A 24,484-nucleotide genomic window follows, 5' to 3' on the forward strand; every position below is an offset into this window, starting at 1 on the left:
TTAGGTAATGAATACAACACAGGGGGGTGAATGTGTTTTGAATTATTTTTAAGCTTTTTAAAATGTTATGTATATGGTGAACAAAATAATCTAATTTGTAGAGATAAAGTATTTTAACAGAAATGGTAAAACATGCACATAAACACACTATCTTCAAAACTCACTTAATTTTATATTAAAATCAAGTATGTCTTGCTACAAATTTCTGGGTTCTTTGTTGATAAAGAACTCAACTTCTTTCTTGAGAGATTTACAAAAAAATCTAGATCTGTTTGTTAAAACTTAAAACAAAACATCCACTGTTTACTATATAGAACAGTAAACACATGTTTTACACAGCATGCAAGAGCCTGTACTAAACCCTACTTTATGTTAACTAATACTTTCTATTTTCGGCTTAATGTATCTTTACAAATCATGCATGTCTATGAGTTTACTTTGTCAGTTAATCTTGGCCTTTGATCTTGTACTCTTCAAGCTGCTTTTTGTAGACTTTTCAAATCAGTGATTGATTTATTCGCTGATTGACAGTCTTGGAACTTTAACTGGTCTGCATGTTGTACTTGAGGGTTATATCGAGATCTCCAGTTTGAACCATAGAGAACTGACATTTTGATAAGTATAATGGCTTATCGAGATCTCTAAGTTCTCTACACATGTTTTGACTCATCGAGGTCTCTGAGTTCTCGAGTGTGATCTTGACTTGTCGAGATCTCTGCGTTCTCGAATATGAACTTGACTTGTCGAGATCTCTGAGTTCTCGAACGAGCTTTGCTTGTCGAGGTCTTCAAGTCTTTGCATGTACAATTAACTTGTCGATATCTATAATCTTCATATCTTCATTTTGACTTGTCGATATCTCTGAGTTCTCTAATGTAGAAATGACTTGTGGATATTTTCAATCTTCATATCTTCATTTTGACTTGTCGATATCTCTGAGACTTCTCTATAAGCTATTTTGGACTTCTCGATAAGTCATTATCAAGTTTTTGAATGACTTCTCTATATGACTTGATCTGTGACTTGTATATATCTTGACTTAGAATATTTTTCCCAAAACAGATTTATTCAACTTCAACCTTCTTCACATTTTTTCTGAGGCATGATCTTCAAGATCTTCTTCTAGAATTTATTCTTAGGCTTGAAACTGTTTACAGAAAAATACTTCATTCTAATCTATTGACACTCTTACAGACTCAATTAATACAATACAAAATGCAAACTTAGATTATCATATAACTAATTTTTAGGGCTGTCAATTTGACTTAGTCTTGTTATAGTACATGCATATCTTGCATAACATATTCCAAGTAAAACATCGACAAGTCATATATCAAGGAATATCGAGAAGTCTAAAATGACTTGTAAAGAAGTCCTAATAGATATCGACAAGTCAATTTGCATGTAGAGAACTCAGATATCGACAAGTCAAAAAGTCCATGTAGAGAACTGGAGATATTGACAAATCATCTCTTCATGTAGAGATCTAGACATACTGATAAGCCAAATCTTCATATAAAGAATTAAAGATATCGACAAGTCAAAAGTCTACGTAGATAACGGGAAATATCGACAAATCAAAAGTTTACGTAAAGAATTACTAAAAGTTTGGTGATTTATGCACACCTATTGTTATTTATGCACGTCTTAATATTATTTTAGACTAAAGTAACCCATTGCTATTTCTTTTACCTATATTTAACTTTTCATTAATTTACCTTTTTCAAACTTTTCAATTTAATATCTTATTTAAATTTGTAAGAAGGAAGTAATTCAATTATTTCTTTACCAAAATTATTTAGATAAAAAAATGAACTAAAATTACACGGAGTAATTTAATTTAATATTTAACATATATGCCATTACCCTTATATAAAAAATAATAAAGAATACCAATGAATGATACATGAAAACACATTTGTATTATAATTTTCACGAAAAAATATTTTTGTGAATAAAAATAAAAATTAAGAAAACATTAGGACCAAATATGTTACTACACACAATACAAAAAAATATAAAAAAAATTCTATACGATTTACAATATATTCATTGTTACACTTAATTTTCAATTTTAAATAAAATCATACGTTACATTGGATATGTTAAATATTGGGGATTCCAATATAAACAAATCATTTTTTTATAAAAAACAAATGTTTGCAATAAGAAAAAAGGTACAAGCAGGTGGGTAGGGAATTTCATTGAGAGGGGTAAATGCTTAAACGGGGGGATGCTACATTGCTGCAACCAGAATACATACAAGCTGCGTAAGTATAGTAGACTACTACTATGGAAACAAGCAAGCATAAGTAAAAGTATACATACAGCGACGATGAGACAAGTTTCAGCTATGTTTCCAGGGCTTGTACAATTCCCGGTATGCTCCAGGATGTCTTGTAGTCCTCCTTACTCACTCACCTCCTTTCGCTCCAATTTTCGATTTAGGTACGTTCATTTACCCGCTCTCTTAAAACCCCAAAGTTAACAAAAGCCTCTCGTAATTTTTATATATTATACAATCCTATTAACACCTCCTCCTCCTAATATAATATACTACTAAGAGCTTTTGTTAACACCAACAACAACATGGTGTGTTTTTATTATTATTTGGAGGAGTTCTTAATAGGATTTTTGTTAAGTTACCTGCCCTTGTGAAAAGGAATTTAACAAAATTGTATAATATACAATCCTATTAAGAGTTAAGACCTCCTCCTAATAGGAGTGGTGGAGTGAGTGTGAGTGTTATAGGTATTAGGAGGAATTTTTAACAGGATTGTATATTGTATTTTAATACTATGCTCATTCGGAAACTCAATTTTAGAATTGAGAATTAGTGTACTTAAACATTTGGAATTAATTTCCGGTTTCTATATGTGTTTGCAAAATCATAATTAATTTGATTGAATGAGGTGGGGTATAGGTATTGGTTGAAATTTGTGAAGTACTTTGAGCAGGAAGTAGGAATGAGCTTTTGTAATTATACTGATGTAATTAGGCTTGAGTTAAAATTTCTAGGAACCATTGGAACGACGAATGACAACTATGCTGATGTAAAATTAAGAATATGATATTAGATTCTTAATGCATTTTGCCGATATCAAAAATTTATGGTACCATAATTTAAGGTTGCTTTATTATAATTATTTATTGTGTGATGTGACGAGTATAACAAGCTAGATATTGAAGGAAGTCCAATAAACTAGTTCTTTTTTAGAAATTAAGTTTACAGAAGGCATTGGCTGTACTTGCATTGGTCTTACTTTTAATTTAATATTTGTACGGCATCTGGTACAGAACAATGGCATCTCACATTGTTGGATATCCTCGAATCGGTCCCAAGAGGGAGCTCAAGTTTGCATTGGAATCTTTCTGGGATGGGAAGAGTAGTGCCGAGGAGTTAAAGAGGGTTGCAGCTGATCTTAGGGCATCTATTTGGAAGCAAATGGCTGAGGTAGGGATAAAGTATATTCCAAGCAATACATTCTCGTATTACGATCAAGTGTTGGACACCACTGCTATGCTTGGGGCCGTTCCTCCTAGATACAGTTGGAATGGAGGTGAGATTGGGTTTGATGTTTACTTCTCGATGGCCAGAGGTAATGCCTCAGTTCCTGCTATGGAAATGACAAAATGGTTTGATACTAATTAGTAAGTGATGGATTTGATCTCTTAATTCACACATTCTAGTGAGCTTCCGAGTTTTTTGTTTTTTTATTACTTCATCCTTGTCTCATTATATATTTATTCACACACACAATGAATGGCAGCCATTTCATTGTTCCTGAACTAGGACCGGATGTAAAGTTCTCCTATGCATCTCATAAAGCAGTGCAAGAATACAAAGAAGCTAAGGCTGTAAGTTATTTTCGTCACTGAACACTGGCTCCGACTATGCTGTTTACTCTAGATAATTAAGTCTTCTTTCATACCTTAGTTTTGGAATTTCTGGCACGTTGTTACGTGTACTACTAGTAACTAGAAAAGGAGACTTGTAGTGAAGAGAGCAACTCCTGATTTATAGACTTGAGGACCCTTTAGTGCATGTGAGTGACCTTCCCTGATATAAGAAAGGTTTCCTGCATATGTTGGGACCACTATTTGCACATATATAGCCATTAGACGTATCACTTGGAAATAATTTTGGAATAATCGGGTTGGATATCATTGCTCCTCTATTTGAGAAAAAAAATAAAAGGAAAACATATAGCAGTCATACATAAGGATGTGGACGTAGCCAGTCAGGAATTTTATGGGTCAATTAGTAAAATAATCACACACGGGATATCTCAGTCTTTCAAATGCCGCCATCTTTTCACTAATATATTTTGGAGTATTAGTGTGGGTTTGTTCTCAAGCTTTTCTGATTCTGACGTTCAGTAGTTTTGTTCTCATTCTGCCACCAACTCAAAAATCTTACTGATGTTCATGCTTTATCTTGTTCAGCTTGGGGTTGAGACAATTCCGGTCCTTGTAGGCCCTGTTTCATATTTGTTGTTATCAAAACCAGCAAAGGGTGTTGAGAAATCTTTTTCCCCTCTCTCACTAGTCAATGAAATTTTACCCATCTACAAGTAAGATGTGCATTTTTTACATCTCTCTGTTTTTTTAATAAAATTAATAAACTTCGTATGCTACTATATATTCATGCATACTTCACAGGGAAGTTGTGTCTGAATTAAAAAAAGCTGGTGTTACCTGGGTTCAGTTTGATGAGCCCACACTTGTCATGGACCTCGATTCAGACAAATTGGAAGCATTTACTCAGGCCTACTCTGAGCTGGAGTCGTCACTGTCTGGTCTAAATGTTCTTGTTGAGAGTTACTTCGCTGATCTTCCGGTAGAGGCATATAAAACAATTACATCATTGAAAGCTGTTACAGGGTTCGGGTTTGATTTGGTTCGTGGATCAAAAACCATCGATTGGGTTAAGGGTGGATTCCCTTCAGGAAAGTATCTCTTTGCTGGAGTGGTTGACGGACGAAATATATGGGCTAATGATCTTACTGCCTCCCTTCGTACCCTGCAGTCTCTCGAGGGCTTGGTGGGAAAAGGTAGTTACCTTCCCTGCATATACAGTGTTTTATATACCTTGACATGGGGCATTTACTTGTACTGTAAAAAATAGCATTTTAGGGATATTGAGAAATATAATTCTTTCAAGCATGCACAAGAGTGACGGCTAACAAGTCCTTTGCTAAAAGCATATTTGTCCAGTCACCAGTTCCTCATTTCCCCTCTAACCGTCCGACTCAACTCTCTGGAGTCAAATCTCTCTGTCAACCTTGATTGGTGTATGGTAGCATAGTACACTTCCGATATTTTAGGCATCGTAGGTGAATCTGTTAAACTTGTTGGTAAAAGTCTGTTCATAAGAATATTCCCTTTTTATTTGTATGGGAAAGGTAAAAAATGAGAAATATCTCAGAGAAAGAATTTCCGATATACAGTGACTACATACATTTGATTTTACGAGGATCACCTTTATAGTACTCATGTTCAGAAGACCAAGTCAAACATCTTGTTTCCTCATCTGTTGCACCCACTGGCCTTCAGACTCCACCAGACAGGTCTCTTCATTATCAGTTCCTCCACCTAAGTGGGTGACCCCTTTTCTTGTAGATAAGGTAAATTGTGATCTATCTGGAATAGCGTATGACTCCAAAAAGTGCTGGATTGTTTGCTGAAAGTTTTATTTAATTTTGTTGGAAGCCTTGTAGTTTGCTGAAAGTTATATTTAATTTTGTTGGAAGCCTTGTAGTCATACTTGGGAATTGCTCGTATTAATATGTTACCTTCCTACAGGAAATCTTATAGTTTCTACTTCTTGCTCTCTTCTTCACACTGCTGTTGATAAAACCAGTGAGACTATGTTAGATGAAGAGATCAAGTCATGGCTTGCATTTGCTGAGCAAAAAGTAGTCGAAGTCAATGCATTGACAAACGCGTTGACTGGGAACAAAGAAGAGGTATTTCAGGGCCCTTTATCTAGGTCTTTTTTTCTCCTTTTCCATAATAATAAACCTGACAAATTTCTCTTTAGCAACTTTATTAACAATTTGATAAAAGTTTGGGTATTTGTGCTCACTAATTTATTATAGGTAATCCCATATCATCAGCCCCCCCCCCAAAAAAAAAGCGCACCACCTTTTAATGTTATTTCATTGGCATTTGAAACTGAAAGTTGAACTTGATTATAATGTTGACGCTGTCTGTCACTAGATATGGTACTTGAAATCCTCCATTATCTTTTACTAGTTGATAACTCGTGCCAAGCACGGGCCGAGATCAACATAATAATGATTATAGAAATTAATTCTAAATTATAATTAAAATATATAATAAATAAAATTGTACTATTATTATATATATTTTTTTGAAATTATATGTAATTTTCATTAACTCAAATTTTATTTGAACAACAAACTCAACCTTATGTCTTTGTTATCCGAAAAGATATAACTAACATTTTATATCGAAACTTTAGCCAAACAATAAGCAACAATTTAACAAAATATTAAATCAACATTACTAAGTAATTGAATATTATATTTCTTATTGTTAGTTGGATTTGTGTTTTTATATAGTTTGTGATCGCATATTTGTTTGTAATAAAATATTCTTTATGTATATATACACTTTTATTTGGTGCTAAAATAGAATTTTATAGGTATGAATCTAGAAATTACAATGTATATATGGTTTCATTTATATAAAAATAATAATAATACGTGGTATATAAGAATCAAAAATGGGTAATATTACATATAGAATTATAAGTCATATAGGAATAAAAAAAATAATGATATATTTAGAGTTATACTAAGATTTAAAAAGTGGTGAAACCAAAAGTTCGTGAAATCGAAAAGGGGTTCAACCGAAGTACCCCTTAAAAGATGGATTCCCTTATTAATAACAACTAGCATAATAACCCATGCGAGGCACGGGTCATTTTCTAGAGTTTTTTTATGCATTATGCAATTATAATGTTGTTAGAGCAATTCCAACACTATATTCCTTATATAGGCTTTAAGTCAAATTTTGAAGAAATGGAGATAAAATTTCTCTCCAACATGCTCCTTGTCCCCCCTCTAACATTTGGAGTTTCGAATGCTTCCTCACTTTTAGGAGTGAATACCCCCTCAATTATTATTATATTATATTTTTTTTACCCGTCTATTTAACATAAATGACTTTAATGAGTAAAAAGATAGATAGAGAGTGAGTTTAAGGAGAATTGTTGGAGAAATTTTTTGATTTTGGCTTCTAAATAATTAGGAGCTCATTTATTTATATTATTTGTAGTGAAAATGCTGGGAGGTTGTGGGAGTTGCTCTTAGTTGTTTTCTTATTTGTAAATTTCATACAATGTCTAACGTATATCAAATACAAATTGATTGTTTATCAATGTGTATTATTTTCATACAAGACATTACCAAATTACACAACGTTTCCAATATAGCTCATTATGCAAAATATATATATTCTTGTTTGTGTTTTATAATTTTTATTTAATAAATGAATACAAACTGGGTAGTTACGTTTAAAACGAAACGATTATACTTAATCTGTAGAATGCCATTAATATGTTTACAAATAAAAAGCTAAAAATTAACATATATGTTGAATACAGAGTTGACCAAAAATTTTGAATTTTATTTAAATAAACTATATGTACTTTTCTATATTATTACCGAGTTCACTACTAATTTACAATTAACTTACTCAATTTAAAAAGATAAAAAATGCATAACTGAAGTCAGAATGACTTGCAATCATAATATACAATAATGTAAAATTTACATTACTGTTAATATTAAAGTTGATTTTAATAAAAAATATTAGTTTTTAAAATCCAACGTATGTATGTATGGGAAAATATTAGTTTTTTATTTACTCTATTGTTACAGTGGTAGTTTAGTCTTTTTAATGAGATTTTTTAATATCAGGAATATTATCACCTTGTTCTTCTATTATATATAGAAGAGAATATAGATTATCTATATATAAGCTATTCTATTTTCAATATTTTTAAAAAAATTATATATGTACATTTTAATTAATTTTTATAATAAAAAACGTGTTAAAATATATGAGATATATTTTCAAACAAAAAAATAATTAATAAATAAGATAATAATTCATTTATGTACTATGCCTAACTTTATATCTGAAATTTATTTAAAATTAACTGTACAAACATTCAAGTAACTATCTTTTTTTTGCGGAATTCAAGTAACTATCTTTAAGATTAAATAAAATATTCGTTTAGCATACTTACATATTATGTGTATGATAAAAAGCACATATGACAATATGGTGTAGTGTTATGAGGTTGTGTAGGTGAATGAAATATCTCGAGTTCGATTCTCATAAACCACATCTTTTATATAAATATTAAAAACATGGGTAATTTAGTCTTTTCAATGAGACTTTTTAATGGGTGAAAAACCAAAATACCCACCATTTGGGGGGCAAATGCCCAAAATGCCAATAGGCGGGAGTGTCCGCCCAAAATACCCGTTGAACACGCATTCTAGACATGCATATGCACTTTTTTTTAAAAATAACAAAGAATACGCATTACAGGAATGCGTATTCACTTTTGTAATTTAGTGAATACGCATTCTTGGAATGCGTATCTCTTTAATTTTTTTTAAATACGCATGTATGTGATGCATATTTTTTGTTATTTTTTAAAAACTTTAATACGCATGTCTTGAATATGTAATCAATGGGTATTTTGGGAGGAACGTGCCGCCAACAGGCATTTTGGGCAGTTGGAGCTGGAAAGTAGTGTATTTTGGGCATTCTTTCCTTTTTAATCTCATGAATATTATCATTTTGTTCTCCTATTATATATAGAAGGGATGTATAAATGATTTCATATTATTATTATTTTAATAAATAGTAAAAAAGAATTCTACGAAAAATAGAAATATCATAATTATAGTATGATTTCTACAATCTATACTCTACATGAAATAGAAATCTAAGAGTGAAACCAAAATACGGCTATTAAGATAAAAGCAAGTACCCTGTCAAAAAATAATTTAGAGTTCTACGGAAATATAATTGTAATCATAATATGGTTTGAACAATTTTATTATTTTTTAGGTGTGAAACCAAAATACAGTGTTTATAATATCCATATTATTTTATTAAAAAGGAATTCTAACAACAAATTAAAATATTCTAAATTAAAATATTCCAATTCAAACACATGACCTATTTACTTGATCGTGATTTATATTTTTCGGAACCTATTTATTTGGGCCAATATATGAACCTATTTATATTAAAACATAATTAAAAATAGGATTCAAACTTATAAAAAAAAGGATAGCTTATAAAATTCAAAAAACGGGTAAAAATAATACATATAGAATTATAAGTCGTATAAGAGTAAAAAAGGATAAAAATAATACATGAGAGTTATAACATGAATCATGTGAAACCAAAAGGTGGTGGAACCAAAAAATTAGTGAAACCAAAGTAGCACTTGGAAGGGGGTTTCGTTTATTAATAAAGGTTATTAATTGATCCATTGCCATATAGCCAAGATGACTTTTGTTAGGATTCAAAATCTACATTTGTCACAACCATGTTTATTGGTCAAACTCGGAATTATTTTATGAATTTATTGTTATTATCAAGCTTCTCATCCATTTAATACAAGTGCCTGTTATATATACCCAACAGAAATACCAAACGAAATATTTTATGTAGATGAGTTAGAAGAATCTGTTTGAACGAATATAGACACAGAAATGCTCACACAGAGCAAGCAATAATGCATACCAAAAGCATTATAGTTGTAGGCTCAGAAGTCATGTCAGTTTAGGATATGTGGATGATAATTGTTCATTCATCAACCTATTAGCTGCATAACTCGCACCTTGATCTTGTAGATTACCAATCAACCACTGGGTAAGATCTTGGAGCAATGTACATGTGGAGACTCTCTCTCCACCTCCAAATTTAAGTATTTTTAGTTTTTCTTTCATATATATCATTTACTAGCACCGTGCCTTAATATTTGTGAAAAGTTCTGAAAGTTGTTTCTTTGCTCGTCCTTTGTAATTTGTAACAGCATTACAGGATGCAAAAACATTTGAAATACCAAGCGTAATTCATTTTACAGATGTTACACATATATGTTGATGCAGAAAAGAATTATAAAATCAAAGATTATACACCTTTCCTACTATACTTAAGGCCCCACCATGATTTTACTCTGTTAATATCAACTCTCTAGGCATTCTTCACTGCTAACAGTGCTGCTCTGGCTTCAAGAAAATCTTCTAAAAGAGTTACTGATGAAGCTGTTCAAAAGGCTGTAAGTGTTTGTTGGGGTCCACTTTCCACCTTTTGATAATTGTATGGCCTCTGTTGTCTGTTATGATGTTGATCAAATTTGAAGTTCTGTGCTTGCATAGACTGCCACGCTGAAGGGTTCTGATCACCGTCGAGGTACAAGTGTGACTGCTAGGTTGGAGGCTCAGCTGAAGAAGCTGAATCTACCAATACTTCCAACTACTACTATTGGATCTTTCCCTCAAACCATGGAGCTCAGAAAAGTTAGACGTGAATATAAGGCGAATAAGTGAGTCCGGCGACCATATTTTTTTTGACTTGCTCCTACCACTGTCTTTTTATGCACACAATTCCTATATAGGATCTCAGAGGAAGCGTATGTCAATACTATGAAGGGTGAAATTAACAAAGTAGTCAAGCTCCAGGAAGAGCTAGACATTGATGTATTAGTACATGGAGAGCCAGAGGTGAGACTTATCTCCACCTGCTGCAGGCATAGGTTTTTTTTAACAATATTACTTTAACAAATCTTTCAAAAATGCACAGAGAAATGACATGGTCGAGTACTTTGGGGAGCAGTTATCTGGTTTTGCATTCACCATAAATGGATGGGTTCAATCATATGGTTCTCGATGTGTGAAACCACCTATCATATATGGAGATGTTACCCGTCCAAAACCAATGACTGTTTTCTGGTCTTCGATTGCTCAGAGTATGACCAAGCGCCCAGTGAAGGGTATGCTTACAGGTCCTGTCACAATTCTAAATTGGTCTTTTGTTAGAGATGACCAACCCAGGTATAATAAATATTTTTTATATAGATAATTGGAGAATAGACATAAAGTTCTTACAAGATACTTTGCCTATTTTTAGGTTTGAGACCTGCTATCAGATTGCACTGGCCATCAAGAAAGAAGTGGAAGATCTTGAGAAAGCTGGCATTAATATCATTCAAATTGACGAGGCTGCTTTAAGAGAGGGTTTGCCTTTAAGGAAGGATGAACAAGCTTCTTACTTGGACTGGGCTGTGCATTCCTTTAGGATAACTAATGCTGGGGTTAAAGACACTACCCAGGTTATTAGCTGCTCGCATTTATAATTAGATGATATTACTGCTTGTTCCGTGCTCACTTGTACTAGTGGTGGAGTTCTTTTCTGATGCACCTTGTCATTAATAGCATAAAATGGGTAAAAAAGAGGATAACATGTTCTCTTATCGTGAGTTAACATGATATTCCCTGCCTAAGCATTGAACTTGATGTTGATTGTATTAAGTTTCATTTTAACTTTGAATTTCTATGGACAGATCCACACACACATGTGCTATTCCAACTTCAATGAAATCATCCACTCAATCATCAACATGGATGCTGACGTTATAACTATCGAGAATTCCAGATCAGATCAAAAACTTCTTTCAGTGTTTCGTGACGGAGTGAAATACAGTGCTGGTATCGGCCCGGGCGTGTATGATATCCATTCACCGAGAGTCCCATCTAAGGAGGAAATTGTTGAACGGATTAACAAAACGCTTGGAGTCCTTGGGAGCAATGTTCTTTGGGTTAACCCCGACTGTGGCCTCAAGACACGCAAGTACTCTGAAGTTAATCCTGCTTTGAGTAACATGGTTGCTGCTGCCAAGCACCTTCGTACCCATTTCCTCGTAACCAAGTGATTTCAGAAATATATAAGGGTTTAGTTTTGGGCATACTACACTAGAAAAATGTAGATCTGGTAGTAAAAGCTAATATTAAAATTATAATTTCCCTTTGTCAGCTGTAGGCTGGTTGAAGCTTTTAATATGTGTAATGTAATGTGTAATCTTATAAGGGGGTTCCGTTCCGTAAAAGGCTGTGGTGGCGGAACCAGGAGAACAAATACTAATTTTTAGAGGGTAGCCGGGGCTCAAAGTAACTTTTTTTAATGATTTTAACAAAATCGTGTTTTTATTAAAAAAATTTACTAAAATTTTAAGTTTAGCCGAGTTTCGGGTAGGTCAGCTTCCGTGGGGGCCCAGGGCAGGCTGGTGTAATTGTATATTTCAGGCATGAATGATGTGTTTTCAGAAATAATGGCTTAGTTTGTTTCGATTTAACCTAATTACATAACTTAAAATTTCTTGGATTTTAGTTATTAGAAAACATGGGCAGATAGCTAGAGTCACACAAATTACTTAGCTAGTTAATATAACAACACTAATTATTTGCCAAAATTAACACCTATATCAATAAGTCAAACACATGCATCCTAAATTAGTGGTCATTTTTTACTTTTGCATGTAATTTAAGGTATATTGATCATATATATTCTTTAATTATTTTTTTAATTTTTTTCATGAATGAAAGTTTTAGATTTAAATTTTTATTTAAAAATAATTTAAAAATAATTAACGGAAGACTTTTTTGCACTTTGTTGGCCTGTACTATAATTAAATCGCACGGAGATGGCTAAATTAATAATTGTGTCATTGTGATGGCTAAATGCAAAATTACGTAGCGTTTTGGGTACTCCGCGACCCTTCCGTTAGTTTCACAGTTAGATTATAACGACTGCAGGGGTATTTTCGGCACTTGAAGTTTATGAAGCCAAACCCAAGCAGCATCCCAAATCAATAGACTCCACAAGAAATTTCCTGGACTACCGAATGACAAAAGCACAACAAAGTCCTCCATTCCGGCAAGAAAAACTAGAACAGAGAACGCCCATGTTGTACTAAGATGAAATCGTGCTGCCACACCCTCACAAAATCACTATCTTCCCCCCTCAAATTCGACCCCAACAACAATCCACTACCCTTACCCAGCTTCCCAAGAGTCCCGACCACCCAGACTAATCCTAAACCTATTATCTGGAAAAGACCCAAGCAACCAGACCAGCAAAAGCAACCCCTCCTCCTCGAGCTACCCTGACAAAACCCGAGAACTACACCCTGTTCCAAACTACTAAACCCAGCCCAACAAAAATAAAAACCCACCACCCTCTTTCTACAACATTTGCACCACCCAAACAACCACCTAACAGACCCAAGTCAAAGACCCCACCCAAGGACAACAAGCCAACCCTGAGAAAAACTCACCCCCTCCCCACGAACACCCACACATACACACACACTCAGACCACACACACATCAGAGCACAACCCAACCAAGAGAAAACAGCTCCTGCACGAACAAGAACTCCGTCCGAGTAAAAAACCAGCGCAAATAAAATCCCAGAAACTGAAGATTTCACTCTGAGCAGCAAATTACAGACTAAAACTACTCTCTCTTGATTAGAAGAACTATTCCAAAGAAACGAACCCTGGCAATCTGAAAGACAACACACAGGAGGCAAAACATTATCACAATGCAACCGAATAAAAATCTTCCACCCGTCTAAAATTCGTAGCACCCATTCAATATGAGACACTCTGCACCAGAAACTTTCATTTACCGCCTCACCTCTATGCTCCCCCAACTAGATACTAACACCCCAAAATAGATAAACTCCAGTCCAACCTCTCTCTAACTTCGAGCACCTACTAACCAACCCCCCAAGATGATACAGCAAAACCAAAAACTCTACACCAAAACCCATCAACAATAAAATTTCAAACTTCAACCATCCTGATTTACTAACAACTGAACCACCATAAACAAAATCCAAAAGCAAAAGACCCCAACTTTTACTACTACCCTCTGTAGCCTCCTCAAAAAATACCAACTCAAGAAAACACAAGCAAAGAACATCATAATCTCATCACAAATCTGCAGCACTCGACCGAAAATCAAGCCACAAAGGAATTCTCTCCCAGTACAAAATTCGAAACCACTCAAACTACCAATAAATCCCACTCCCACACAAATTCACCTACACTAAAGCACCCTTCAATCAAGCAAATAATCAGAAGCACAGAGATAAAATCCTTTCGATCTTAATGCAAGGGTGAGAGCTTCTCTTCGTCCCTGATTTTGAACTCTTGTATGAAGATACGAAGAATAGACTGTTTAAACGGATTACAGATTTGTTTAAGGACTAGACACACATATGAATACAAGATTCAGGGTGTACCTGAAATGGGTTTTGCTGGAGATTCAAGAAAGAAGCAGATACAAGGAGAAAAATTAAATTTATCTTTTACATTTTGTATTTACATATATATCCTTGCACTTTTATTATTAAAATGATAATCTACTAACGGAGTTAAACATATGCTAACGGAAGGGACACGGAGCCCACATAACGCTCAATAATTGTGTATTTAGCCATCAAAATGGCACGAATATTTATTTAGCCATCTCCGTGCGATTTAATTATAGTAAAGGCCAACAAACTGCAAAAAACTCTTAACGGAAATATGCGGTCAAGTTACCTTAAAATACGCGTAAAAATCAAATATAACCACTAATTTGCCTTGGAGTGAGTATATTTTAATTAACTTGAAATTTGTACTTATAAGTTGTAATTTAATTACAGAAAAATTCAAGTTCTTAAATAATATAAAAGTTGACGAAACAAACGACACTCTATGAAAATATGTCACACAAACATAATATATAGTGAAAACGAAAAGGAAAATAAAAATTTATTTTGTCCAAATTTAAAATTACACACACAGTCAAACATACACATTCTGTTGCATTAGCCATTAAGTACTACAATCAATGTTTATTTTTGGTTGATAAAAAGTACACAAACAGTCACACCAATTTTATTTTTCCAAATTATAAGTATATAGACACACATATAATACACAGGAGAGAGACAGAACATAAGTACAGAACTATCTAAACTCAAGTCCCAAACTGTGGTGTCTTTTCATTAGTAAAAAAAATGTACAAAACAAAGCTTCAAGAAATGTGTCAGAAAAAGAGATGGGGATTGCCTAAATATAGTTATGTAAAAGAAGGAGAAGATCATAACCCATCTTTTAAAGCTTCAGTTGTTGTTAATGGTGTCACCTTTGACACAACTAATGACTCTTCTTCTTCTAAAGATGCCCACAACGATGCTGCTAGGCTTGCTGTTCATCACTTCACTAATTCTGGTATACATTCTTTTAAGCCCTCTTTGTTGGGTTTAATTTTGTTGTTTTTTTTAAATATATTGGTTAATATTTTTTTTATGTTTAGTGTTTGAAAATATTAGTAGCTTCTTGTTTTGTTGTTGGGAATACTGTTTAATGTTTGAATGAAATGTTGCATTGTTTGTTCATGGCTATACGGGTGCGTAATAAGGAGATACATGGTTTTGGCAATTTAAATAATATTGGTATTCAGGTGTGGGGATAAGGCACTATATAATTTATTAACAAATCTAATAACTATATGCAAATTGAATGAAATACATGATATAAGCATCTAAAATGCTAGAATTTAAACAAAAAACAATTATGTATTTAGTACAAATTGTGGAAAAGATGAATTTATTTGAGATTTTTGAGCATCCAAGTATCTCCCCAATATGGGGGTGCGTGGTAACACAGGGATTCGTTGGGTGACCAAAGAATCCTTGCTTTCTTGTTTAATCAAAAAGGGAAAATAAGTGGATGAAGTATGGCATATTTAATACTCTGTGTGATTTTAGTACTTGGGAAGTGCTTATGATATAGGTATATGTTTATCTGGTTCTCAAAAAGGTGTATGTTTATCTTTTAATCAGATTTTTGATATGCCTACTTTTGGAATTTGGGTGCACTCTATGTATCCAGAGTTTTTAAGAATCTTCGAAATTGAGGAATGGTTTGAATATCCTATTAATTTTCAATTTCTTTCATTACTTCTCTAGATTTCTTCGCAAAAGCCCGGGGACTATTGGAAATAGCCTCTCTGACCATAGCCCATTGCTTCCAAATTTAAAGAAAAAACGAAAAGAATACGAGGGGGATTGTTTTTCTTCTATAGATTGAGATTCTGCATCTTCTATCCATTCTCACAATGCAGAATATTACCAAAATATGCATTCAAGCATGTTTAAATCTTTATAGCAATCATTTTCCGTTTATTGTTTCTCCTGAAGTTTATAACTTTATATACTCTTTTTCGAAGTTCAGTTTGTTCCTAAATTATCAGTCTCTGTGTTTCTTGTTTACAAAAAAACCATTTACCTATTGAAAAATAAGACATTATGCCTATAAGTATAACTTTGTTTCATATATAATAACTTTCACTCAGAAATTTTTATGTTACTATAATGTGTCATTCTCTTGTCTTTCTATCTCAGAATCAAGAGGGGAAACTAAAACTGGAAGACAGGGGACTGAAATACATCAGGCTGGAAAATTGCAGTCAAATGCTAAGGAATTTAAGAACGGTTGACATACCTATACTCATTCTTCCCTTGCATCTAACTTTTTGTTTATACTTTAATTTTTTTTACCTTTGGAATCCACAACATAAATCTTTAGCCTGAAGTTTTTTATGTTCATAATCAAGAAAGATGACATATATAATTATTCTTCCTTTGCATTCACAATTTTTTTGTATTTATACATGTATGTTTTCTGAACCACAGTCCACAATACAAAAAATTAGCATGAAGTTTGTGTTCTTTCAATTTTTTCCCAGAACTTCCTTTATACCTTCAATTTTTAGTTTAATTAGGGAAGACTGAATTTATAGTTGGGGAAAGAGAACTTTTATAGATGTATTGATGCACAAAGTTAGAATCTTATATCACAAGTGCATCACTCTGTTCTGAACCATGACGACTCGCATCAGTAGTATTATACTTAGTCAGTCCTTAATGGCACTTTGTTGAATTGTTGATGTAATATCTTCACCTCCTGTAATTGTTTTCCTCAGCTTAAATTTTATTGCAACAGAAAGGGAAACACATAATTGACATAAACACTAGAATCTGTACTTTTTTTTCAACTTGAATGCTGAAATCTTAGTGCTTTTTTAAACCAAAATGTCATTTATATGTTTGTTATAATTTTCTTTTATCCTGGTTGTATCAGGAAAATATGTCGAAATTTAAATAAGAATTAGGCACGTGTAATGCTTCTATAAACCCATGCATGCATGCTAAAGTTGACATTCGTTTCGCTTGCAAATCTACATATTTCAGTGCTGATCACATAATCTGTTTTACTCTTGCACAGTGAGAAGAAATCTTCAACATTTTCTGAATTAATAGTATTTTTTGTTAAGATTTCTACCTCTTGTGTACATAAAATTTACTTGTTTTGAATCAAACATCAACTGTTTCTGTTTCTCCCATATAGAATCTGGCACTATCAAACACAAACTTAAGTGATCGTTTGTACCGACAATATTAGTCGGAGATCCTTTGATGCTTCTCTGTCTAGGTCTGTAACAGAAGCATTTCGAATTCATGTTTAAACGCGCCAATACGTGTATCTAGTATCTTGCTAACTTTGAAATTCTTCTTTTTTTTTAAAAAAATCTCAACTATCTTATTGTCTCTTGTCACTATTGGGAAGTACTCTTACTCTTGCATCATGCCTGTAGATGTGGTAAATCAATACAAGATGATGCTGCAGACTTATGCTCAAAGAAATAAACTTCGTATGCCAGTGTATTCAAGTAAAAAGGAAGGCCCGCCTCATGCCCCTTCCTTCAAGGCCTCAGTTTTTGTTGAGGGACAGCCTTATGAAAGTCCAGGGTCTTATAAGACATTGAAGGAAGCTGAGCATGCTGCCGCACAGGTTGCTCTTCTTTCATTTACGGCTGATACCTTTGAAGAGGCAAGTTCTCCATGCTAGTGATTTGAATTCAGCCGGCTCTCTGTTATATCGTATTTTCACATGTTAGTTGTGTAGATTTTCTTTTGCCAGGAGTGTTAATGTTTCATGTCGCTGTTATTTTCCAGAACGAGTCTCCAATTTACAAGAACATTTTACAAGAGCTAGCTCAAAGCGAAGGTTTCATTTTGCCAGTATATAAAACTGAAAATTCTTGTGAACCTCACAATCCATCTTTCATATCCACTGTGGAAGTAGAAGGAGAAAACTTTCAAGGCACAGCAGCAAAATCCAAGAAACAAGCAGAATCCAGTGCTGCAAGGGCTGCTTACAATGCTCTAATGGAACGTAAGTGGATTTATCTCACTAGTTTTTTTTAACTGTGCTTGCTTCAATCTTATAACTTAAAATGTACTAGTTACTGTATCACTACTTTCATATGTATGTAGTCCATGTGTTTATAGAAACAGCCTTATGTTATGTTAAATGATTCATTATTTCCAATTTACCATCAGACACTTGTCCTCGTATATGTGCGTAATCAGTTATTGTATTGCTTGTTTGCGAGAAAGCTTGTATAGATCTAGTTATCGTCCCCACCCCTGATTAGAGGCATTTATCTTATCATTATATTTCAACAACATATGAAAAATTGTACAGATATATGGAGTCTTCTTTACGTTTCTGGTAAATCATGTGGCCAGCCTTTCTTAATAGCATGTGGATTCCTAAATCTCTTTATAATTTTTTTTATAACGTAGATACCAGGCATTGATGTTAATCTTTTTTAGCACCATTTAGTGGACAGATATAAGAATTTAATTTTTGCTTAGTGTGATTTAATACCCAAAACAAGTATAGTTTGAGTTTGTCTTGGCCATGAAGGCAGTCTCCAACGCTAAATGGCTTCTTGTGACCTTGTCATTCCTTTCATTTGGTGAGGTCCTGATATAAAGGCATTGAGGAATGGACAATGGACAGTTTTAATGTTCGAATATTATTATATTCCATTTGTGCAAGTGTACTCTTGGTTGGCTAATGGCTAACACGCTTTTAACACATAAATATATACATTATTTTTTAATTTTCTCAGAGCACTACAACTACACTAAATTCCTTGTTATTCAGGTAAAAGAAGTCGAACTGCTAATAGCTCATCTTCTTCCTCAGCCTTTGAAGCTTTGGAAGTCAAGCCTGGGTCAGTAATTCCAACTTCCGTCAGTGCCCATGGAAATTTCAAATCTGATCGTCCCCTGCATCTAACTCAGAATGCAAAAAATATGGAACAGTGTATTCAAGAAAAAGGTAACATCTTCCGACAATTAAATCATGATTTTTATGTTGGTAGGTTGCTCTGAGCCTCTGAATGAATAGCACAAAAGTTGTATATAATTGCATTAGTTTCTTGAAGATAAGAAAGTTTTTTTTTACAGATGAATATGATGCGTCTCCTGCTGAAAGTTTGCCAGAATATTTTAACAGTAGCTCACAGAAGTTTATCAAATCTCCAGCTTCAGCAGACATGGACAATACAACTGTTAACGAAGACTCGTACATCTCGCCAGAATCAATGTGTTTGTTACCCACAGGAGAACAATCATCTATCATCACGCCTCCTGATCTTTCCTCTCTCTCAATTGGGGGTCCTAACATGAAGAAATTTAATAGAGCTGAAAGCTACTTTCTCTGCAACAGATTCAGAGTGTACACAAGCATTCCCGATATAGACTTTCCAAAAGGCACAGTTCTCCTACCTATTGCGGAGGACCAGTGGGTTGCTGTGAGCTTGGAATTACCTAATTAGATGAGTTTATAATTGACTATTTTTTTCTATCCGACGAAGGTCTTCTCCATAAATTTAGTAAATGAGTTATAGGCAGGTGGAGGATAATCTGTTCTACATCACCTAATTTTTAGACTGCTGATGTTCTGTTTCAGTTTATCTAAACCCCAGACTTGTTGCATTTCTTGATTCTCTTCTTGGTTGCTCAATTAATATATCTTTTTTTTCTTTTTCTTGCCATCAGTGCCCAACCTAAACTCTGGAAGATAATATTTCACGCAATATTTTGTTTATCAAAACAAAACTGTGCAGAAATTTATTAAACGTTTATTCACTTATGTTGTCAGTGTATCAGATTATTTCTTGTGTTACATTATGTTTGTCTCAGTTTCATCTATAGAAATTTTGTGAATCTTTGTTCAGTATTTTTTTTCAAGATACAAGCTGAAAGGTTTACATGAAAGTGCAACAACCAATAACGTAGGCTTAGGCTGGTCAAAAACTAGTCATGTTCCTTGTCGATTACTAGGTGCCTAGAACCCATTCTTAGGGTCCTGAAACCGCCTCTAGCTGATGTTCTTGCTAGCGTTGAGGCAAGGCTCCTAGAAAACCTTCCCCCGGAACCTAAAAACTCTTTCTAAAGTTTTTGCTGAATTTCTAGCATTTAAAGTTGCGAACAATCTCTAGAAATATTAAAGTTGGTTTCCTGTTTTGATGCTTCACAATTTTGTCAAATCCTTTTATTCACTGATGTCATCAATATATTATGACATGATTGTATATTGGTCAGAGACTCAGAGTACAATTACATGTTTTCTCAGTTTTCATCATTCTCCCAAAAGCTTGCGGAAATTTTCACGTACAGGCCAAGTGCAATTGCCAACAACACAGCCAATACTAAGTTAAGCACTTGTTTTGGCACCTTCACAGTTGTTGCCAACCCAAGACCTTTGTTGGCTCTTTCATTCATTTTACAGGCCAAGTTGTCTGAATCAGGTTCGTGTTTCTGATTTGTAGTTCCTTTCAACTTGTCGTCTTCAGCTACATCCCCGTCATTCTTCTTGTCAGTCGTAGCCTTTTTTAAGGCATTTTCAAAATCATGTCTAGGGTCCCAAGGCTTGTAATCACTCGATTCTCCCCTCTTCCCATCAATACTTGCCTCTTCTTTCACCTTCTTAAGAGCAGTTTCACCACTTGCTGCAGCATTGTCTGTTTCGTATGTACTCAAATTTGGATTAGTCACTACATCAGGCTTTTGTATGCTTTCATCTTTCACTATATTTGGCTGCTTCTTCTCATCAACAGGCTTCCGAGATTCTAGAGTTGCAGCACCCTTTTCTAGTTTCTCGTCATCTTCGTTCTTTTTTGAAGCAATCAATTTCGGTTGTATAATGTAAAGTATCTGGTCCTCAAGCTTAAACTTAGCAGTGATTCTTTCCACGTCACAATTTGGAGACACCTCTATTGTCTTCCTAAAGCACTGCCAGGTATTATCTCCAACTGGACGTTTTCCGCTAACTATCAGCTCTCTTGATTTACTTAACTGAACTCTCAGCTGCTCCTTCTGAAAACCTGCAGTAAAGTTAAGTTGAGATACCTCTTTTTATTTTGATCTACCAGCAAAACTGCAGCTACGAGCTTATTAAGTTTTATGAAGTGAATGAAAACATATTAGAATGCCGGTTCGTCTAAAACCTTAGGATGTCATAGAAAAGTCCCAACATGATCTTACACGAATTTAAGTTACCTGGTACGTAAATAAGAATTGTATCGTTGTTATTGTCCGATGAGAGCTCTGATGGAAGTTCCAAATCTTGGTAGATACGAGCAGCTACTGCTTTCTGCTTTCCGTCCATCTTATTTCTAAAAAAATATTTTTGTGGTTGGTTTATTGTGATTTCCAAGCGTGTCATCTAAATGAGACGATTTATATGCATTTTGGTAGAATTTTGGAATGCAAGCTCTTCAAGGCTTTGAATCGGTTCCTTTTAAATTAGATATACTTGAACTAAGCATCTTTTATTTCTTCTTGGACATCTTGAAAGTACTTGGGACAGAGAGATGGTGTCTATTAACTTGATCAAAGAAATTTCGTATAAACCAAAAAAAAACATCAACATTGCGGCATGATACTTTCAAGATGTCCAAGAAGAAATAAAAGATGCTTAGTTCAAGTATATCTAATTTAAAAGGAACCGATTAAAAGCCTTGAAGAGCTTGCATTCCAAAATTCTACCAAAATGCATAATATGATGTTACAATTTGCGTATTGCAGAATAGAATTAGGTAAATCAATACAACTGATCTCAGTTATAGATGACATATATGATGTTAATTGGTAATGTGCATGAACTTGAACTCTTCACTGAGGCCATTGAAAGGTTTGCGGTACTTGTATACTATTCCCAGTGCAATTTTCTTGTGATCTTCAATTTTAACATCAGTTGAGACATTTGATAATGTAGGTGGGATATAAATTCTATACAACTTCTTCCGGACTACATGAGGTTCGGCTTTCTTGCGCTTTACAACTCCGTAAATGAGATTGTTTACCACATTTTCAGGGAACAGAACATTGATGTTCTGCCACACTTAAAAAAGTGGTAATCATTATTATATGTGTACTTACTTTCTACTAATTTCGTCTCTTAACACATGTAGTGTAATAATGATCCTAACTTCGTTTATCCTAACTCGTGTATTAGTTTCATCTCTTAACAAATGTAGTAATTGTCCTAACAATTCATCCTTATTAGTGGATTGATCTGGTGAAAAGTTACCTGGTGGAGGCACGGTGGTATCATAGTGGATATACACCAACACTGGAAGGGTACTTGAAGAACGGGAAAGTGTCGATAACACTACCTAGCGTTACAATTCAATCTTACATTTGATCGGCAAATCCAATTAGAAAAAGTAAACATTCGAGTTTCTAGAGGGAATGCCTGATATATTACACTCATCAGGAATACTATGTCGAAAAGTTGATGATTATGGAACTTCCTCAGGTATGAAAATCATTATCATACACAAAAACATAAGCAAATACACATAACGATAAATATCATCTGTTTACTTTGACATATTAACGATAATTCACAAAAATCGATATTGTTTAGGACGAGTTAGCGAGAGGAGATGTCCCCAAGTCAATCCAGTGTCATACTGGAACTACTGAAGAAGTTGCACAAACTGAAATGCGGGCTTTAATGAGGAAGAAATGGAGAGAGATAAATGTTTGTCAAGTACGTGACATGCCATTGCCACGGTCTTTTGTTGCGATAATGTTAAATGCTGGTAGATCAGCTCATTACATTTACTGTAACAGTGATGGATTTGCTGGCCAAGATGGTAGAAATAAGGATAATAAGCTGTTTCAACTGACGGTTCAGCCTATTCCCATGTAAGGCAAAGCTGACATTCCATGGTTCCCCTGTTTCAGCTTGATCCAGTAAATTGTGTGTTCCAGCTTCTTTGATTAAGATTGAGCTTCTCAATCTTTATTTGGAATACAAACCACTTGTGCCTGATATTTTCGGGTTGTGAGCTCTGCTTTCGTATTTGTGACATTAATACTGTTGAGGATTTCAATACAATTATCCGTTTTCAAGTTTTTTTTAGCGGGTGTTTATAGTTAGTTTCAGGAGTACTCAACCAAGATTTTTTTTTTCCGGACCTCTAGCATTTTTCTATGGGAAAACCACAGAAGAAGCTCCGAAGAATTATCCTTGAAAGTCCATATAGACCAACTCGTATCTAGTGCTTAACGAGGGACAGGCTCCGCCATGGAAGACAAAGGTATAAGCCAGCTTTGCAAATGTGTTGCGAAAATCAGGCCTCCACTCTATGCATTCCATTCAGAACCTTGTAAAGCTCTAGGCAGACAAGTCCCGTAGCCATTGCGGTCACTGGGACATTCCTCCGGGCAACTTATCAACCTGCTGTAGTTATTTGTGCTCATATTATGCAAATTATGCAAAGTCAAAGTGACCCCTTCGGAGCTACATCTTAGAATTCATCAACAAAACTTTCTGATTACTCAATTGTCTTGAACAAAGACTAGAATACTTACTTTGTATTTCAACATCTAATTCAATCGTTTACACAATGAAACAAACACTTAAGCATCACTGATTACCCCTTACTAAATACAAGATCTTAGAACATTAGATCTCGTGAAAGAGATGACTACTATCTGTGAGAGAGAAAGAAGAGAGAGATTGAGAGTTTTTGAGAGATTGAGAGAGACATCTTGATTCACTAACTTATACTTGTTTTCTCTGTTCTACATTTATATTTGATTGACTATCATGATGACCTGTCACGTGAGCTGGAGATCAAGGTAGTTATTTTTATAACTAACTGTGAGAATTAATCCTCTCAGTTTTACCATGTTCCTTAGCACCAGTCTTATCATCCCCCCTCAAACCTGGCTCGCAATCAGTCATGCCAAGTTTGGTGAGAAGTGTGTTGAACTGAGCAGATGGAAGCACCTTGGTAAGAGTATCAACAATCTGCAATTCAGTAGGAATGTAGGCCAGTTGTAACAGACCTTCCATCACTTTATCTCTAGTAAAGTGAATGTCTATTTCTATATGTTTAGTCCGTTCATGTTGAACTAGATTCTTAGCAGCACTCTGGTTATCACAGTTCAATGTTACTGGTGCAAGATTTTTGATTCCCAGCTCTTCTAATAAA

The 24,484-nt window shown here is 34.2% G+C and overlaps 3 protein-coding genes and 1 pseudogene across 4 annotated transcripts; 3 read left to right on the top strand and 1 right to left on the bottom strand.

Annotated features, from left to right (window-relative positions):
• The first annotated feature begins 2,174 nt into the window (after nt 1–2,174).
• LOC141690287 (5-methyltetrahydropteroyltriglutamate--homocysteine methyltransferase) lies at nt 2,175–12,159 on the top strand. The gene is made up of 12 exons (XM_074494994.1): nt 2,175–2,448; nt 3,298–3,651; nt 3,771–3,858; nt 4,447–4,574; nt 4,663–5,054; nt 5,806–5,969; nt 10,259–10,339; nt 10,440–10,606; nt 10,679–10,784; nt 10,864–11,114; nt 11,191–11,392; nt 11,624–12,159. Exons 1-12 carry the CDS (start codon nt 2,234–2,236, stop codon nt 11,990–11,992), a joined length of 2,517 nt encoding a protein of 838 aa, XP_074351095.1. The 5' UTR covers nt 2,175–2,233; the 3' UTR covers nt 11,993–12,159.
• A 2,895-nt stretch (nt 12,160–15,054) lies between these two features.
• On the top strand, nt 15,055–20,013 carry LOC141693341 (double-stranded RNA-binding protein 1-like). 2 transcript variants are annotated; one of them, XM_074498414.1, is made up of 6 exons: nt 15,055–15,342; nt 16,518–16,607; nt 17,771–18,006; nt 18,132–18,351; nt 19,174–19,308; nt 19,437–20,013. In XM_074498414.1, exons 1-6 carry the CDS (start codon nt 15,129–15,131, stop codon nt 19,805–19,807), a joined length of 1,266 nt encoding a protein of 421 aa, XP_074354515.1. In that variant the 5' UTR covers nt 15,055–15,128; the 3' UTR covers nt 19,808–20,013. The 2 variants fall into 2 exon arrangements, with proteins under 2 accessions (XP_074354515.1, XP_074354514.1); XM_074498413.1 differs by having other exon boundaries at nt 15,056–15,342; nt 19,132–19,308.
• Nucleotides 20,014–20,410: 397 nt separating this feature from the next.
• LOC141693342 (uncharacterized) lies at nt 20,411–21,695 on the bottom strand. Its single transcript, XM_074498415.1, has 2 exons — nt 21,534–21,695; nt 20,411–21,358 (listed from the first exon to the last, which is right to left on the bottom strand). The coding sequence occupies exons 1-2, from the start codon at nt 21,640–21,642 to the stop codon at nt 20,604–20,606; spliced, it is 864 nt and encodes a 287-aa protein (XP_074354516.1). The 5' UTR covers nt 21,643–21,695; the 3' UTR covers nt 20,411–20,603.
• A 331-nt stretch (nt 21,696–22,026) lies between these two features.
• LOC141691586 (alpha-terpineol synthase, chloroplastic-like) lies at nt 22,027–23,038 on the top strand (annotated as a pseudogene).
• The last annotated feature ends 1,446 nt before the right edge of the window (nt 23,039–24,484 follow it).

This window comes from Apium graveolens, chromosome 10 (genome assembly GCF_009905375.1).
Source record: "Apium graveolens cultivar Ventura chromosome 10, ASM990537v1, whole genome shotgun sequence".
Lineage (NCBI taxonomy): Eukaryota > Viridiplantae > Streptophyta > Magnoliopsida > Apiales > Apiaceae > Apium > Apium graveolens.

Coding starts and splice junctions, on each gene's coding strand:
- LOC141690287 (XM_074494994.1), top strand. CDS start 2,234: ATGCTACATTGCTGCAACCAGAATACATACAAGCTGCGTAAGTATAGT. Junction 10,340..10,439: donor ATGAAGCTGTTCAAAAGGCT/GTAAGTGTTTGT, acceptor GTGCTTGCATAG/ACTGCCACGCTGAAGGGTTC. Junction 11,393..11,623: donor GGGTTAAAGACACTACCCAG/GTTATTAGCTGC, acceptor TTCTATGGACAG/ATCCACACACACATGTGCTA.
- LOC141693341 (XM_074498413.1), top strand. CDS start 15,129: ATGTACAAAACAAAGCTTCAAGAAATGTGTCAGAAAAAGAGATGGGGA. Junction 16,608..17,770: donor TGCTAAGGAATTTAAGAACG/GTTGACATACCT, acceptor TCATGCCTGTAG/ATGTGGTAAATCAATACAAG. Junction 19,309..19,436: donor ACAGTGTATTCAAGAAAAAG/GTAACATCTTCC, acceptor TTTTTTTTACAG/ATGAATATGATGCGTCTCCT.
- LOC141693342 (XM_074498415.1), bottom strand. CDS start 21,642: ATGGACGGAAAGCAGAAAGCAGTAGCTGCTCGTATCTACCAAGATTTG. Junction 21,359..21,533: donor AATTCTTATTTACGTACCAG/GTAACTTAAATT, acceptor ACTTTACTGCAG/GTTTTCAGAAGGAGCAGCTG.